At 36.6% G+C, this 18,250-nt stretch overlaps 1 protein-coding gene across 1 annotated transcript in view; it reads left to right on the forward strand.

The window, feature by feature from the left end:
* Galphai (G protein alpha i subunit) overlaps nt 1–18,250 on the forward strand; it is a 180,767-nt gene that overhangs the window by 139,868 nt on the left and 22,649 nt on the right. The window contains exons 5-7 of the mRNA XM_090371600.1: nt 1,962–2,090; nt 6,867–6,996; nt 7,113–7,266. Of these exons, the coding sequence (XP_090227726.1) occupies nt 1,962–2,090; nt 6,867–6,996; nt 7,113–7,266 (413 nt within the window). The remainder of the gene's footprint in view (nt 1–1,961; nt 2,091–6,866; nt 6,997–7,112; nt 7,267–18,250) is intronic.

The following is an 18,250-nucleotide window of genomic DNA, read 5'->3' on the forward strand; positions in this document are numbered from 1 at the left end:
ATGTATTTTATTGTTTTATGTTTAGGCTGTGATATGGTGTGAAGATGTGGTATAGGCAAGGGGGCAAGAGGTATATATTATGATATATATAATTTTTCATGTTTATTTACGTATATTTTATCTTTGCTTTTTAAATATTTTGAGTGTCATATTGAAATACATGACATAAATTACAAAAATCTAACATTTGTTTTATCCTGTAATACAAGGATTTGCCTTTGGATACTTGGCTGTGTGCAGCACTTTCAAAAACCGGAACCTTCAGAAATCTGACTCATGCTATGTCCTGAGGGTAGTGGCATATATTTTAATAAATTCAGGGGTTCATCAGTTAGCAGTACATCATTTTCAAGCTTAAGATTTAATGGTGACAAGTATCCAATAGTTTTGAGTGTCATTGAAGAAAAAGTCACGAGGCAACAATGTTTTGCATTTTCAGTTTCCAAAAAACTGCAGAACACTGCAGATAATAATAAAAAAGAAGAAAAGACTGAAGTACAATGGTATTTTAGTAGGAAAAATGGTGGTAGGACCTGGGAGGACTTGAAATATAACAGCTCATATTATTCCTTGAGTTTTAATTATACAGTAATGAAGACCCAATAGACATGTTGTTACTATAGAAACTTGTTTAAAGAAAGTTAAGACCAAATATTGAATATGCTGCAGTATTCCAGAGATTATTCATTCTGTAACTTTAGGCCTCCCTGTCAGCCTCTCAATTGTTCAGACTCCCCCCCAGTAGGTTTTTTGCCAGGGAGGCCTGAACACATAAGAAAGCAATAGGTTGCATCTAACCATCAAAGAGCCGGAGAAATAATATCACCAGATGACACTAGGCCATGTGATGAAAACCAAAAAATGAAAAGTCCTGTGTCATATAGAGATAGTGACAGAAACAAACCATTGTTGTTTAATAAAACTTGCAATGAGAGCACAGCTCTAAATGAATGGTTAACTAATGACTGAATAAATTGCCAGAAATAGAGGTTATAGTGCTTTCTAGGCAGGTATAGTTAGATGAAAACGGGAACTGCTTATAAATGCATTTTACCGATACAATTGAGCACTCTTTAAAGATGAATGTGTGGACACAGTAAGGAACATAAAATTGATCTTTTGAATTTAACAAGGTAGGTTCCACGGAGAAAACAGGAGTAAAAGGTGGATGGATTCCTGGGAGAAATTACCTTTTCCTCCTGTGTTGATTGGTAACTGTGAAGCCAATTACGTCAAAGCAGGCACTCTAGAAACTGCTTCCAGCATAGCCTCAAAACTTAGGAGAGTATCCATGGAGAGCGAAAAAAATCTGTGTTCATAGATAATTATAACAAACAGTGATCCTAGAACTAATTGTACACATAAAATTGCAATAACCATAGTAAAATTGCAAATATCTGGTCAACACAATGGATGAGTAGAATGTATTGGAGGGTTTGATCATTGTGACAAGATAATTCTCAAAACAAAATGTACAGTTTCTTTAAGAAGTAGATTTTCTGTTGAAGATAAGTAGGACAGAACTGCCATAGTAGAATTTAAAACTGGTACAAAAATTAGTTTTATCTAAACTATTTTATCGTGTCATCTAAGAAGATAAAATAGATTTACTATTTTATCTTCATTACTCCAGTATTGAAATACTGGAGTAATGCTCTGTGGCTTTCAAAATTGGCCCTAGCAGATCTACCAAAATGATGTTAATTCATTGTTAGCTATCTATATTCAACACAGCTTTCCAAGACTACATTAAATTTGAATTATTTAAAATCTGATGTAGTCTTGGAGTATTTTTTTTCTACTTAATTCACCTCCATTCAGTTTACCATATTAAAATTAGCTTTTAAACTTTTGTTTCATTTCATTTTCCAATGAATTATACAGAATGTACAGCAATTTTTAAAATTTATGTATATATAATGAAATTTGATGTGTGGTACAATAATTCTTATTTAATGCAGCTACTTGAGTGCCCTTGACAGGATTTCACAGCCAAATTACATTCCAACACAGCAAGATGTTTTGCGAACTAGAGTGAAAACAACAGGAATTGTAGAAACACATTTCACATTCAAAGGACTGCACTTCAAGTAGGTATTTACTGAACTGTATTATATTTTATTATTATTTTTGAAAACATTCAAAAGAAATATATTGTTTTGAAGCCAGTGGCATAGCTAGGAGTAAAAGGTATACAGCAGACTCTCGATTTACTGGGATCGGATGAACAACCAATCAGAAATTATAAAATTCAAGTAATAAATTTAAAGGTATAAACAGATGTTTTGCAAGTCATAAATAAGCATTATAAGTTGTCATTGGGAGATTAGTGTACCTATTATCTTGCAGCCCCACTGTCTTCACACCCCGCTGCTATAAAAAAAAAAAAAAAAAAAAAACACAGACCAAATGTTTAGTTTGTTTTAGTGCATCGTCAGAGGACAAATTTCGTTTTGTTTATGTCAGAGTTGTGTTTTCAAATTAAACAAAAACTTGAAATTATTTAAAAGTTTGAAAGTGGTGCATTCATTAAATCTTTAAAGAACCATTATAATGTTGGTGACCAATCCATATGCGACATTATAAAAAATAAAGGGAAGCATTGTGTTGGACATGCAAGTAGTATGTGGTAAGTTTTTTTTATCTATTGCCATACTTTTCACGTAGGTTGCTGAACATTTTTCAGTATAGTAAGTCCCCAACTTACGTAGCTTCGGACTTATGTTACATTATTTATATTTTTTTTTTATATGACTGAAGATTTCAGTGCAGGGAAAACACACATTTCACATTTCACTATAAAACTTAAAACCCACAGAATTCCAGTTATCAGTATTATCGCAAATGCAATAACCACTATCTGTTTATAATAAATTGCACTAACAGAAAAGCCCAAATAACCTGGAAAATGCAAATTGTTTTTATTGTTTTATGGCAGCGATATCCAGAAATGTGCTTTAGTAAAATGTGAGCTCGCATGGGGTGATAATAGCAGGTTTTCTCCTTAACCCTGTGAAGTTCTTTTCAGAAAATTTAATTTTGACTATTATCATGGTGCTGACTAAGAGAATAAGTGACAGTGGTACTAGTAAATCTATCAAGAAAAGGAAAGTGATCAAGTTGGATCAGAAAATTAAAACGATAAGGATGTATGAAAATGGTCAAACATTAACAAGTATTGCGCGGAATTCAGATTTGTCAGTGGCAACAGTGAACACAATAAAGTAGAAAGACAGAATACGAGAAGTGGTGAGGGGATCGGCACCAATGAAGTCAATTATAATAACCAAGGCCACGAAATACATATCACTTTTTACACTACAATAACATGCGTTTTTTCTTCTTTTTATGTTTTTTTTTTCTTATGTGCCACTCTGGCTACTTCACCGCTGTCCCCAGATAAAGTTTTTAATTGAACTAATTAAAAATATATAACTATTTCTCTTCATTTTTCTGAGGATGTTATGTGGTTTTTGTAATTTTGACATAATAGTAGCAATATTTTATTAGCCATTCCCAAGTTACGTAAAACTGGACTTACGAGGGTGGTTGAATAAAGAATCGCCCTCACCTACTTCCACATATTGCAGAGTCATGATATTTTGTGTGTGGCATCATACATATCTCTGTACTAAAGGTGTAAAATTTCAGATCGGTGTCTTAATTTGTTTTTCTCTTACAGAGCTGAACGTGTGACGAAGTAGCATCATGGACAAAGTTGAAGCCAGAGCTGTAATCCGGTATCTGTTCTTGAAGGGGAAATCTACGAGGAGATGACTGCTGTATATAAGGATGAAGCCCCATCCTATGGCATTGTGAAGTACTGGCATAAGACAGTTTAGATGTGGTTGGACATTGATAGAATCTGAGCCCATTCAGCCATTGATGACAGCATGATCAGGAAAGTGGAGTCGTTAATCATGGAAGATTGCCAGATATCTGTGCGTGAATTGTCCCAGGAGGTGAAGATTAGTGTGGGCTCTGTTGAAACAGTCCATGACCAACTCCATTTACGGAAATTGAGTGCAAGATGGATTCCCCGGTTATTGACTGGTTTCCAGAAGGCTGATTGACAATAGAAATCATGAGTTGTTAGCCCTGTGCCAAAAAAAATGAGGAAGACTTTTTCTCTCGTCTAATCACTCAGGATGAAAGTTGGATACACCATTTTCGACCCTGAAAGTAAAAAGCAGTCCATGGAATGGCGACATCATGGTTCCCCACTCCCCAAGAAGGCAAGGCTCCAAACGTCAGCAGGAAAGGTCTTGCTGATAGCGTTTTGGGATGAGAAAGGTGTAATAATGACTGATTACCTGCTGAAAGGTAGAACAATTACAGGTGCCTATTATGCCAACTTACTCACAAAATTACGGGAGAAAATCAAAACATGTAGGTGTGGTATGCTGTCCAAAGGTGTGAGAATGCTTCAAGACAATGCCCCAGTTCACACTTCTGAAATTGCAGCAACACAAGCAGCTACTTGTGGATTTGAAATACTGCCCCATCCAGCCTACTCACCCGATCTTGCACCATCGGACTTCTTGTTTCCTTCCCTCAAATCATTTATTCGGGGGACCCACTTCTCTGACGACAAGACTTATTTCTGCAACAGAGTCATGGTTCAAAGACCAACCCTCACCACTTCTACAAAAACGGTATCCATAGCCTCATTCATTGATGGAAAAAATGTGTAAATCTGCATGTTGACTATGTAGAGAAGGACTAAAACCTTGTGCCAAGAATCAACAGGCTAGCACCTCTGCAGCTAAGTCAGGGCGATTCTTTATTGAACCACCCTCATATGTAAGAAGTCCTGGAATGTATCTCTTACATTGAGGTTACTTGCTGTATGTTTGGATTAACAGTAAAATCGATTATCCAGGAATTTTTTTTTTTTTTTTTTGTGCCATCTATTTCAGAAAATTGAGAGTCTACTGTATTTGTTAAAAAATTTCACTGAAGAGCACAAAATTTCACAAAATTTCCCTCTTAATGAATATAAAGTTTGGGGGAAGGATTCATCCTAATTCCCTCAAGAAGTCATTTGTGTTACTTTTTATTTATTAGGTTTAGTTAAACTTCATTTTATGGCAATATAATTCTAGAAACTAGATTGAAGATCTTTTTACTTTAACTGAGTGGCCACTTACAGTTATTCTAGAAAATAGTCATTTGTTCTGTAACTTAAATCTAATTTATAGGAGAGGGTTTGTCAGAGAGGCTTGATCAGTGTCCTCGAATTCAGGGATTCGAGTATCAGTTCCTATTCTCTGCTGTTCAGATTGACCCTTGTTGCTTTGAGCAAAGTGTTAAACTATCTGTAGTTTTGCTGCATTCTTGTTGGTAATATGACCTATATTTGTTGAAGCCTTATTCATTATGTAAGGGTGGCAAACCAGTGGTAGACATGCCATGAGCAGCATTCAGGCAAATACATGGTGGCCATCCATAAATTATTTGTATTATAAAAAGTATATATTTTTTTATTTAAAGACAGATTTGTTTTACAGTCTGTCAATGATGCTGATGAAAACCATAAGTGCAATGTGCAGATTTATGCAGTAACAAAGTTCTCATTAGAAACTTTCAGGTATTGTTAATTAGTAAGACTACTTATTAATTTTGGTCAGATTTTTTTTTCCCCTTATGGGACACTAACATTATTATATTTTTGTTTCAGCTCAATTTTCTTAATATAGAGCAGAAAAGATTCACCATTGCTGATTTTGACTACTTATGGTTGGTCTGTGATGTCATGAAAATAGTTTCATCGGTTTCTTTTAATTACTGATCTAAGAAGTTAGATGCTTGCTATTGTTTTTTATGATATTCTTATGCTTTCTTCATTGGATAAGGAAATGTTCTGTTGTTACCATCAGCATAATAGTGCTCATTTACAGGTAGTTTATTTTTTAATGGTGGTGTTTATTATTAAGAATGTATTCTAATATAATCTTTGAAGGTCGTATTGTGCTGCACAGTAGTAGATAACTTGACAGAAATAAAGTACTCATTTGTGTGGATTAGTTTTATTATCCCTTTTTCCCCTCTACTTATGTCTGACAGCTTATTTTAGTTTAGTCACTATCCTACAAACTGTCTGTTTACCATGCTCACACTTTCTTACGCTATATAAATAGTTGCTTAATGTGGTACATAATTCTCAAATTCCAAAAAAAATTGGGGATGCAGATCAAAAGTCAAAACTGTACTGAAGGAATATTAAAAGTCATACTTTATATCACTCTGATAGCCATTTTAATTGCCAAGTTACATGTATACAAGAAATGCTGATGTGGCTGCTGCTGAGTTAATTTTGCAGTTTAATAAGGATAAATAGTAATTATTTATGATATTGTGGACATCTGCTGAAGTTTTAACTTCTGAAAAATGATAACGTGATCAGAATTCCAATTTTTAATTTACTCCACAACCAGTAGTTTATGAATTAAATTTTGATCTTTATGTAATAAGAAATATGACCTTAGGAAATCAAATTTTCAAATAATCCTTAAGAGTACTTTAATTATGATTATCACTCTGAGGTCATGCTTATATCCAAATACATCATAGTATTAATAGTAAAATATCAGAAATTCTTTAATGCACTTTTAATTCTAACTTTGTGTAAATCTGTGAAGAGTCATTGAACAAACAAGTGAAAATATTCATCAAAAAGCCAATAGGAGTTAAGTTCATCTGTCATAATAAAATTACTGATATAGCTAAAATTTAAAGTAATTTAGACTTGTTATACATTGTCAGCCTTATGTAAACAAACGTAAAGCACTTCTATTATTTATGTTGTTATAAAATTATTATTTATTTCTGAATGTTTATGAATATACATAATTAACTTTATTTAGAATGTTTGATGTTGGAGGACAGAGATCAGAGAGGAAAAAGTGGATACACTGTTTTGAAGATGTCACAGCAATTATATTTTGTGTAGCACTCAGTGGATATGATTTGGTTCTTGCCGAAGATGAAGAAATGGTTAGTATTACATTTTCAAATATTTGTAAATTTTTATTATAATTGCAGATTCATTTGATATAATTTTTCTGAGCATGTTCAAACTGTGTTCTTTAAGACTTTTTGCTCTTTTACAGAATCGCATGATAGAAAGTACTAAGCTGTTTGACTCTATCTGCAATAACAAGTGGTTTGTTGAGACATCTATTATCCTCTTTCTTAACAAGAAAGATTTATTTGAAGAGAAAATAGCTAAATCTCCTCTGACCATATGTTTTCCTGAATATACAGGTAAGTATCACTTTACTACCAAATTTGGCTATTCTGTATTGGATTTTTGTTAGTTTGCTTGTAAATTCAGGACTTTTTTTTTTTTTTTTTGCAATAATTTGGAAGTTTTTAGCTTAACATATTTATAATATGTAGTAGGAGAATAGTTTTAAATGCATTGACTGCAGAGATTTGTTTATTTTTGTTTTTCTAGAAGTAAAGTTGGCATTGGAATATTACTATTGCAAAAAGTTTGTAAACAGATCCAGAACATACACCAATGAGCCAAAACATTGACTAGCGAGTCATTATGCAAATCGAAGCAACTGCATGTGAACTACGGTGGGTCAGGACACAGTATAAAAAAACACCTGATACTGAGCTCCGTTAATCAGTGTTAGTTTCCCATCTGAAGGACAAGTTCTTCAGATGGGAAAGGCAGTGGACTTAAGCCAGTTTGACAAAGGCCAAATTGTCATGGCCAGACGACTGGGTCAGGGCATATCCGAAACTGCACGGCTGGTGGGGTGCTAATGGTCAGCCATGGTTAGTACCTACTGAAAGTGGTCTGAAGAGGGGGAACCCATTAACTGCCGGTGAGGTGTTGGACGACCACAGCTCATCGATGCTCGAGGTGAGCGAAGGTTCTCCCGGATGGTACGTTGAAAATGAAACCCCGCTGAAAATGGGGCTGCGTAGCCACAGGCCACTCTGAGTATCCATGCTAACCACGGTTCACTGGCAACAGCGCCTACAATGTGAATGCGAGCATTGAAACTGGACCTTGAGTGATTGGAAGACGGTCGTCTGGTCCCGATGAATCATGTTTTCTGTTGCACCATGTGGACAGCCAGGTACGTGTGCATCTTACCTGGGGAAGTGATGGCTCCAGGATGCACCATGGGACAAAAACAAGCTGGTGGCGGCGATGTTCTGCTGAGATACCCTGGGTCCAGTCATCCATGTACCAGGCACATGGATGGCATGGATCTACCACTAACCTAAACAATATTGCTGACCAGGTACACCCTTTCGTGGCAATGGTCTTCCCCTCTGGCAGTGCCATCTTTCAGCAGGATAATGCACCATGCCACACCACCTGGATTGTTTGAGACTGGTTTGTGGAACATGAGGAAGACTTCCAGGTATTGCCCTGGCCTCCAAATTCTTAGACATTAATCCCATCGATTATCTGTGGTTTGTGTTGGAACCGCACCTCCGATCTGCAGTGTCTCAACCCTGGACCTTACAGGAGTTAAAGGATCTGTTGGTTACGTGTTGGTACCAGATACCACAAGACACATTTAGAAATCTTGTAGCGTCCATGCCTCTTTGGGTATGAGCTATTTTGGCTGCACATGGAGGACCAGTATCATATTAGGTAGGTGGTCATAATGTTTTGGCTCATCGGTGTAATTCTTGTGATTTCTTTTTTTTTTTTTTCTTTTTTTTTTTTTCTGTGAAGTACTGTGGTGGTAATATATTTAATATTGTAGTAGTTCATAAATATTACGTAATACATGTGTAATAGTGTAGTGTTATTACTATTGTGCAAGCATATCACATAACATTGTTTGTTGTTTAGTATTCAGGTTTAATGCATTAAGGCTAATTCAATTTATTTTTAACTGAGAGTATTCCTAGGACTAGAGTAGCAAGCAGCAAAGCATATGACCTAGAGCAATTAGGATACCTTGGCTCAGGTGGGCAGGGAATTTCCAAAGGTGGTTCTCCTGTGAACCTTATTGCATGTGCCAGATGCAGCGGGTGAGGGAATTAAGCAGAACGTTATCATATCGTTAAATGAATTTGAGTGCGTGAATAAAAGGTCTGTTGCCTTTGAAGGAATTAACACTTTCCAGATATCAATGGGAACTCACGAGTTAGCAGTTACCCAGTAGCAAAACACTCTTGATTTGTTGTGTGATATTCAAACCTGTGCCATGTTTTTTTTTAGAATACTATTCCTGTCTTTGTGATCCTGTAATGCACTGTTGTCATTGCTTCCATGATTTTCCCTACTGCCTGGTTCAGACCAACTGGCCAGTACAGTCAATTCTGCTATAATGTAGATTTTAGCAACACTAATTTGCTCCAACACGACTGATGTATCAGGGAACAATGCGAGTATAATGTGATTTTCGTGTTAGCTCATGCACAATTTCATCTGTGAGTAACACCGTTGAATGCAAAACCTGCACTGTATTGGTCAGAGACACACTGTTGTCATTCACTGTATTCACAAGATAAGAGGTAATATTGTAGGCCAAATCATGTTTTCGGGAGCTCGCGTTTTTCAGTTTGAACAGAAATTTCCTGCGGTGTGATAGCATGAGCAGAGTAATGTGCTCCTCTGCTCCTGCAGTGTGATAGCATGAGCAGAGGAGCACATTACTGGAGGTCACTACCATAAAACAATTTGCAGTTCCCGGTTTATTGGGCTTTTCTGTTAGTGCAATCTATTATAAATGAGTAGTAAACTCTATATTTTATTGCATTTGTGATAATACTGATAGCTGGAATTCTGTGGATTTTTACGTTATTATGGTGAATTGTGCTTCCCCTTCCATGCAATCTTCATTCATATAAAAAAACTTAAATAAATTTTCAGAATCTTCTCTTCATTTCTATTTTTTAAGCTTTCTAAACTTGTTACTCCTTATCTCACTTTTGCAATTTGTGCATGCCATGTTCATCGTTATTGATTGCTTATCTTTTTTACTGCTTTCATTTTACAACCTAAAAAAAAGTCGGTGAACAGAAATATCAATTGATATGCATATATTACAGTATTAGTTACGCTATGTACATAAGTGTACATAGTCTCTGATAATACAAGGTATCTTGTCAAGGTAAAGTGCTATATTTGTTGTAATATTTATTTATTTATTAGAAATTTAAGATATTTCAACTTGTGTTATCAATTTTATTGGGTTTCTAACTTTTTTTTTTTTTAGTGTTTTACTTGCCAGACTGAACATATATTCTTATTTATTTTTTTTTATTATTTTATTTATTTATTTTATTTTTTTTTTTGAGTGCTCTTTCTCAAATGTCATTTCATGCCCCATCCCTATTTTTCCCATAAGCACTGTTGTTTTTAATGCATGAAATACTATAATGCAGAGATTTTTAGGAACACATGTACCGTGTTATGGCAGAACTGACTAGTTACCCACTTCATTCTTAGTCACCTTTATGTATTATCAATACGTTGGCACTTTTCCAATCCAAGGAAATAACTCCCGAGTCTAGTGACAACCTCATAATTAATCTCAGTGGTTCAATGCATTCTCCTGGTACTTTCCTGAAACTTGCTGAGTATATGCCATCAACTGCAGGACCCTTACTTGTCTTTAGGCTCAAGTTTTTCTAATAAAGAATCATCAGAAATTTCAGTATTGCTATTTTCATGCTTTCCAGCTTCAATTGCATAGCTTCTCTTTGACACACAAAGGGTCTTTCTTCATGTATCAATGCAAAGTAAACAGTATCAATGCAAAGCACTTGTTCAATTCAACTGCAACATCAGCAGGGTTATCTTTAACTTTCCCACATAATTATGCAAGGGTACAATCTTATTTGTTCACATACAAGAAAAACTTCATGTCCCCATTCTTTGCCCTTTGCTTTTTTGGCCAGCGATTTCTCATAATTTTCTCTTGCCAGCCTGAACTTTTTTGTGGTATTGTTAACAGATCAATTTGTAGCTGTTACAGGTTTTGGTACTTTTTATTGCTCAGTAACTTTTGTATGCTCTTTTTGATGTGAAACCTCCTTAGGGGCACCTCAACAAAGTAAATCTGATCAGTCGCAAAAAATGTGACATGGAAGTGGCATCTTTGGTAGCTTCTGCCAGAGGCATTGTATTGTTGCAATCATACTTATGTGATTGCAACATTCAACATTAATAGAGGCATATGATGCAAGAAAGCAAGCTTATACAGCATCAGCCAAAAAAAAAAAAAAAAAAAAAAAAACCATTCCCATTTCACCCATCCATTCACTCCCAAAGTTTGTCCCATTCTTCCTTGAATTTATTTCAGCTATTATCTTCCACGACAGATGGAAGTTTGTTCCAGCAATCAACTACCCATTGGCTAAAGACAAATTTCCGCACATCTATTCGACAACTGTCTTTCCTCAATTTGAATTTATGCCTCTTCAGGTTCATAATCTGAGCAAGAGGAAGCCCATCAGAATTGCACCTGCTCAAACCATTCAAGGCCTTATACACCTCAACCAGATCACCTCACAGGTGCCTAGTCTCCAGATGCTGCAGTTTGCTGAACTTAAGCCTTTCTTCATAACAGCACCCCTTTGTTCCCCTCACCAGTCTCGTTGCCCTTCTCTGTACTTGTTCTAGCAACTCTACATCCTTCCTAAAATGAGTCTTCCAGACCTGTACGCAGTACTCAAGCTATTTGAGTGAGGTCTGAACATTGCCTTATACAAGGTAATAATCACCTCTTTATCCCTGCTAGCAAAATTCCTGTATATCATTGACAAGACCCCCATGAACTACTCTGGGGTCTGTTTGCACTGCTCAGAAAACTTCATATCTGACAAATTACCCTCAGGTCTCCCTCATTCTCCACTACCCTGAGTGTAATACCACCCAGTTGGTACATATCTCTGGGGTTACTGCAACCCATATGCAGTACTTTGCATTCGTCAATGTTAAACTTCAGTTGCCACTTCTCAGCCCATCTGCCCAACTTTTCCAGATCCTGTTGCTGCAGCATACTGTCATTACTGTTATTAACAACCCTGCAAACCTTTGTATCATCTGCAGACAGTTGACATTAAGCTTGATATACCTTCATCAATATCATTGATAAATATACAAAACAACAATGGGCCTAACACTGAACTCTGGGGGACACTCTGTCTTATCCCACTCAACCATTCTTTTATCCATTGTAGCAACTTGCCCTTAATGCCATACTGCTCCAATTTGTACAGTAGTCTTCCATGTGCAATAGTATCAAAATCTTTCCTGAAATCCAAGTATATGATATCAAAATTATTTTTTGCATCCAGTTCTTTTGTTACCACATCATAGTATCCAGACAAGGCTTCCCCTTAAACCCATGCTCTGGCTGAATTATTACTACAGTCTTGTCTAGATGATCTTGCAGTGCTTCTTTAACCAGTGAATCCATTGTTTTCTCTGAAACAGAAGTCATACTAACAGGTCTGTAATTATTTGCATTACCCTTTGATCCCCCCTTTGTGAATTGGAGATGCATTTGTACATCTCCAGTCTGTTGGGACTTCCCCTGAGTTTGTCCAAGGATGCTCTCATAATTATGCTAAGGGTTTGCTTACTTCCTTTGCCACCTCCTTTAATATAACTGGATAGATCCCATCTGCCTCAGGTGCCTTGCTTATGTTTAACTTCAGCAATTTCTCCTCCATTTTGCTCTCAGTTATTACAAAATCATTTAACTCCCTGTTAGAGTTTGATAAACATCTGGCCTTCTCCTCTTGAATAACTCTTCATGTGTGAATGTAGATGCAAAATACTCATTTAGTTTGGCATCTATCTGAGAACAATCATCTACAGCAGAGGTTCCCAAACTTTCTTGGTTCACAGTGCCCTTAGTGTCTCAGTAATTTTTTTCACTGCACCCCTAGGCCAAAAGAAATATCAAACAGTTCCATTTATTAAGTAGTTAGGTCAAAGCAACTTAATAAGTAGTGTTTAAACTGTGATAATGTTGAAACTGTTTATGTGTGGTTTCGCTGGTTGCTTCTAGGCATTTTGCCTATCTTCACCTTGTTCATCTGTGGTGATGCAGTACCTCTGAAGAGCTGCCCAAAAAGTGTTGGTGCTTGTGTGTCAGCCTAATGTGGATGTGTTGCCATACTGCTTGTTTCAGGCCGCCCCGCCACCAGGGAGCAGTTAACATCCGGGCGACTGCTGCTCAGTGCCCGTCCCAACGTACAAGGAGCTTGACCTGGGTCCACTATCTCCTGTAGTGCTGAAATGCACACACTGGAGATCCATCTACCAACCCACACACTTTAACCCTCTGGCAGAGAACTGTCTTACACTTACAATGAAAGCAACACGGAGATGGGGGGAAAACTCCTGGTGCCGTTAGACCCTAAATACACTACACACCCACCGGAGATAGTGCAATACCAGTGGGCACCAGCAATCCTGCTCCCAGGTTGCCCAAACTAGGGAGCCAGTAAAAATAAAAAAAAAAAAACACCCCTGTGTAAATTAACCTAGTAATTATTTTATTCAGAAATTCTGATATTTTACCTTACTTGAATCTTACTTGTAGATATCACAATGCAAGAAAATTTAAAAGTTAAAACTTTAACTATATACAAAAGCATTTAAAGGGATATCCGGTGGCAATTAGGCACAATGTGAGACTACTACCACAGGAAGCATGTTGATTTTTCAGCTCCAAGATACACAGCAGTAAAATACATCTGTACAATCTTCTATGAGAAGAGGCATACTGGAAGATAAAGATGATAAAGCCAGTATCATTAGCTGGGAAACATCAGATGCAAATGAGACTGTTTCTCTATAAAGCATTGATTCCCACGCAGCCAAATTCAGGAAAATTTGATCAAAAATTTAATGGTGGTGATGATTGCTACGAACAGCCACAATGAGACTGTCACAGCCCATTAATATTAGCTGGTCCTAAACAACATTACTAAACTTGAAATATCAACCTAACAAGAGACAGCTGCCATGGAACAGCATGATGATCCTTGTCATCTTCCCAGTCAAAGGTACTCGACAAATAGAATTCTTGCTTTTCAGTCTTCCACAGAAGAGATGTACTGGATGCAGATGACAAAATCTTCTAGCCTCAGGAAGGAGGTCAACAGCTACAATGAGACTGCACCTCTATAATACATAATTTCACAATTCATCATTTCCCATGCAGTCAAGTCTAGGAAATCATTTGATCAGAAAATTAGTAGTGATGAAAGTTGCTGTGAACGGTTGCAATGAGACTGTCATGGCATGATTTATATTATCTATTCCAAAAGTGGCATTTTTGAGCATGTAGTTTCAATTTTATATTGAGCTATGTGGTGTCAAATCAGTATGGTATCTGTTTCCAGAGTCCAACCAGCAGGAGGTTACAAGATTCAAATAATGAACTTAAGTTCCCCCCCCCCCCCCCAAGTTTCCCAAGAAGGTCTTTCCTCCTAGTATTGATATTTACATTTACAATGTTTACTTGATATCTGCCTTATTTACAACAAGTTTGTTTGTTTTGTTATTTGGTTTGATAGCAAATTACAACAAGTGTATCCCGGGTATTCCAATAAATCACAGTAGGCTATTTTCTTCATTAAAATGCAGCTCATATGTACACCAGTTTGATTTCAAATTAATTAACCAAGCTGATTCCTCTAAGTTCAATTCTCTTGTGAAAAACAGAACTACCCGTGAAACTGTGAACTACCTCAAGCTAGTAGTTCGTACAGTGTCTGACAGATGTAGAGTATTGCTGTGTTTCCCTCAAATTTAAAATATCCCTGGGGTGCTGCTGCCCACAGTTTGGGAACCACTGATCTACAGTCAAACCATTGATATCAAGTGGACCAATCTGATTCATCCCCTTCCTTTTAGAGTTTATATAAGTAAAGAAGTCTTTCCTGTTTTTCTTTGTATCCTTTGCCAAAGATTTCTCATAACCAGCCTTTGCTTGCCTAACCTCCTTTGTGATTTGATTACACACTAGCTTATATCTACCACAGACTTCTGTGTTGCCTGATAATTTATATTCATCCCATGCATTTTTCTTCTCTGCCACAAGTCTGTTAGTTCAACTGACATCCATTTGGGTCTAAACCTAGAACAGTATTTCTTAGTTGGAACAAAAAACCTAGTAGCTTTCAAGATTACTTCCTTGAATGTCTCCCATTTATAATTTGCTGTTGGTAACATCATCAGTTGGTCCCACTGTATAGAATTTAAAATATCTTTGAGACCACTGTAGTTACCTTTACGAAAGCAAAAACCCTTCCCCTTGCCCCTTATGTAGTATCTTTAAGTAAATCCCACATCAGTACATTGTGATCACTGCCACCTAGTGGTTTCTTTATCTGTAAATTCCTAATACAGTCAGTCCTCGTATAGCACGATAGTTGTGTTCCTAGAAACCCTCGTGCAATATAAACAACAGGCCCTATGGGAAAAATAGGGTTAGGTGCCGACCACCCAAGATTGAACACACATTGGTAACCAAAACATTACCAAACACAATAAATAATCGTGATAAAATACTTACGTATTTTATAACGATTAAAATACGTAATAAAAAAAATATTATAATTTTTTATAATATTTTTTATTATTATTATATTATATTTAATATAATATAAATAATAAAAAATACGTAAGTATTTTTTACGAATAAAATACTTATTTTATTACGACTATTACGTAATAAAATATTGCTAATGCTTTTGCTTCTATTGTAAGCAAACTTGTTTTTTGTTTGATTTTCTATCCAAACAGATGACAGCCGTTCCATCCCATCCCTTCCAATTCTTTGTGTCTTAATCTAATGGATTTTAATTACACTTTGAGTTGTTCCTGCTATGAAAGTTGTTTTTATTTTCTCTGCATTCTTTGTAATTCTCGGCGTTGCCTCATTTAAGTCTGTAGCATGTGCAATATCACATGGTCTTTCATTTCGCTCAAAGTATTTCACAGTTTCATATTTTTTCGCTATCGACAGTGGCGGACTGGCCATAAGCCTTACTGGGAAAACCCCGGTGGCCGGTGTGATTTTGGCCATAAACGCTAGTGTGAGAACACTACAAATTTTCCCGGGTAAGAATTTTTGATCCAGTCCGCCTCTGTTTATCGATATTGCTTTTTTTTTTTTTTTTTCTGTCTGAATCTGCAGTGTCTTCACCAGGACGCTTCCTTTTCACACCTTTTAAGTATTTTACTCATTTTTAGGGAATAAAGCACAATTACAAAACGAGGAGGCACGCTTGATACACAAACAAAGCTGCGCGCATGTAGCAACTGAATAAACAACACCGTAAAGGCAGAGATACACTATTAACACCTCACATTTTACTAAAGCACGTTTCTGGGGGTTACTACCATAAAACAATAAAAACAATTCCCAGTTGCCTTTCTGCTAGTGGAATCTGTTATAAACTGGTAGTAAACTTGATCTAATTGCATTCGCGATAATACCGATAGCTGGAATTTTACGTTATTATGGTGAAATGTGTTTCCCCTTCACTGATATAAAACACATAAATACATTTTCAGAATCTCCTCTTCATTCCTATCGTGTTGCGTTCAGTTGGGGCGAATCGTGCATAAGCGAATTCGGTTCGTGTTATATAAGATGTCGTTCCCCTCTTTATAAATCTTGTAATGTAAACACGTGTTATACGAGGACTGACTGTATGTGAATAATAACTGCTGATAATCAGATTAAGAGTGTCACTCCCTCTGGTTGCCTTTGTAACATGCTGCTGTAGAAAACAATCATCCAATAAATCCACAAAAAGCTTGCTAGTGTGCGAGTGAACACAATACAAGCATTTGTAATCAAACATTGCAACAATACAAGTACAGTAATACCCCGACTTACACGAACTTCGAGTTACGCGGTTCTTGATTTTTTCTTGCTTGGATATGCATTGGACATGTTTCACACAAACTCTACGTGCACAATTACAATTCTACGATCAACGAAAGTTAAGATTGTTTTGTTATAAATTTTCTAAACCCTTAAAAAAAACTATGTCGTTCTATGCTGATTCTCCTGCACCTAGTAAGAAAAGGAAAATGATATCTTTGGAATGTAAACTTAACATTATCAAGGATTTTGATAGCAGAATGAAAATTTGTGAATTAGCAAAGAAGTTTGAGATACTGGAATCCACAGTAAGAACAATCATAAAAGATAAAGAATTCTCGAGCGGTGAAAAATGCTCAGTCTTTGAACTCAAGCATAATTCGTAAATGCCATGGTATTATTGCTGAGATGGAAACAATGCTGAAATTATGGTATGATAATCAAGTAAAAGTGAAGAATTGTCCAGTCGATCAGAACACTGTGTGCTATCAAGCTAAGTTGATTTTTGAGAGGTTGAAAGAAGAAGCTGGGAAGGTGGGCAAAGATGAAAACTTTGTAGCTAGTAACAGTTGGTTCAACCAATTTAAAACTTGCTGTAACTGGCACAGTATCGCAGAGAGTGGAGAGAGGCGGCAAGTTCTGATAAAGAAGCTGCATCTTCTTTTCCTGAGACACTCAAGGCTATGAGGCGCCTCCGTAGCCAGGTGGGAAGGAGCAGCAGTGCGTAGCACACGCTTCTTGATTAGACCGGGGTTCGAGCCCGTCACTACCAAATACGGAGGATGCGGAAAGGTCAGGGAATGACCACCGCATATCCGGGAGTAATATGGCCTTAGTTGCTAATGCTCCTAAAAACCAAATAAATCAAGGCTATGATAGAAGGTGACTATAGCAGTGAAATCGTATTTAAAGTGGATTATACTTTAACTGGCCTGTTCTGGAAGAAGATGCCTAAAAGAACTTTTATCGCGCGTGAAGATAAAAACTTTCCAGGCTTTAAGGTTTCCAAGGACCGATTGACAGTGATGGTTGGTGGGAATGTAGCTGGTGACTGCAAGTTAAAACCTCTCTTAATTTATCGCTCTGAAAACCCAAGAGTTTTAAAAAATATATCTAAAATTAGCTTACCAGTGATTTGGAAGTCAAATCATAAAGCTTGGGTGACAGCTTCCGTTTTTGAGGACTGGTTTGGTCACCACTTCATACCCGAAGTCGAACGTTATTGCAAGTCTAAACAGATTCCATTTAAAGTGATGCTTCTTATTGACAATGCACCCGGTCACCCTCCTACCACCCTAATTAATTTTGACCCACGTGTGAAAGTTGTGTTTTTGCCCTCCAAACACAACCAGCTTGCTTCAACCGATGGACCAGGGAGTCATCAAAACATTCAAGACTTACTACAT

Source organism: Mastigoproctus giganteus, chromosome 4 (genome assembly GCF_048544385.1).
Source record: "Mastigoproctus giganteus isolate SK-2022 chromosome 4, ASM4854438v1, whole genome shotgun sequence".
NCBI classification, from domain to species: domain Eukaryota; kingdom Metazoa; phylum Arthropoda; class Arachnida; order Uropygi; family Thelyphonidae; genus Mastigoproctus; species Mastigoproctus giganteus.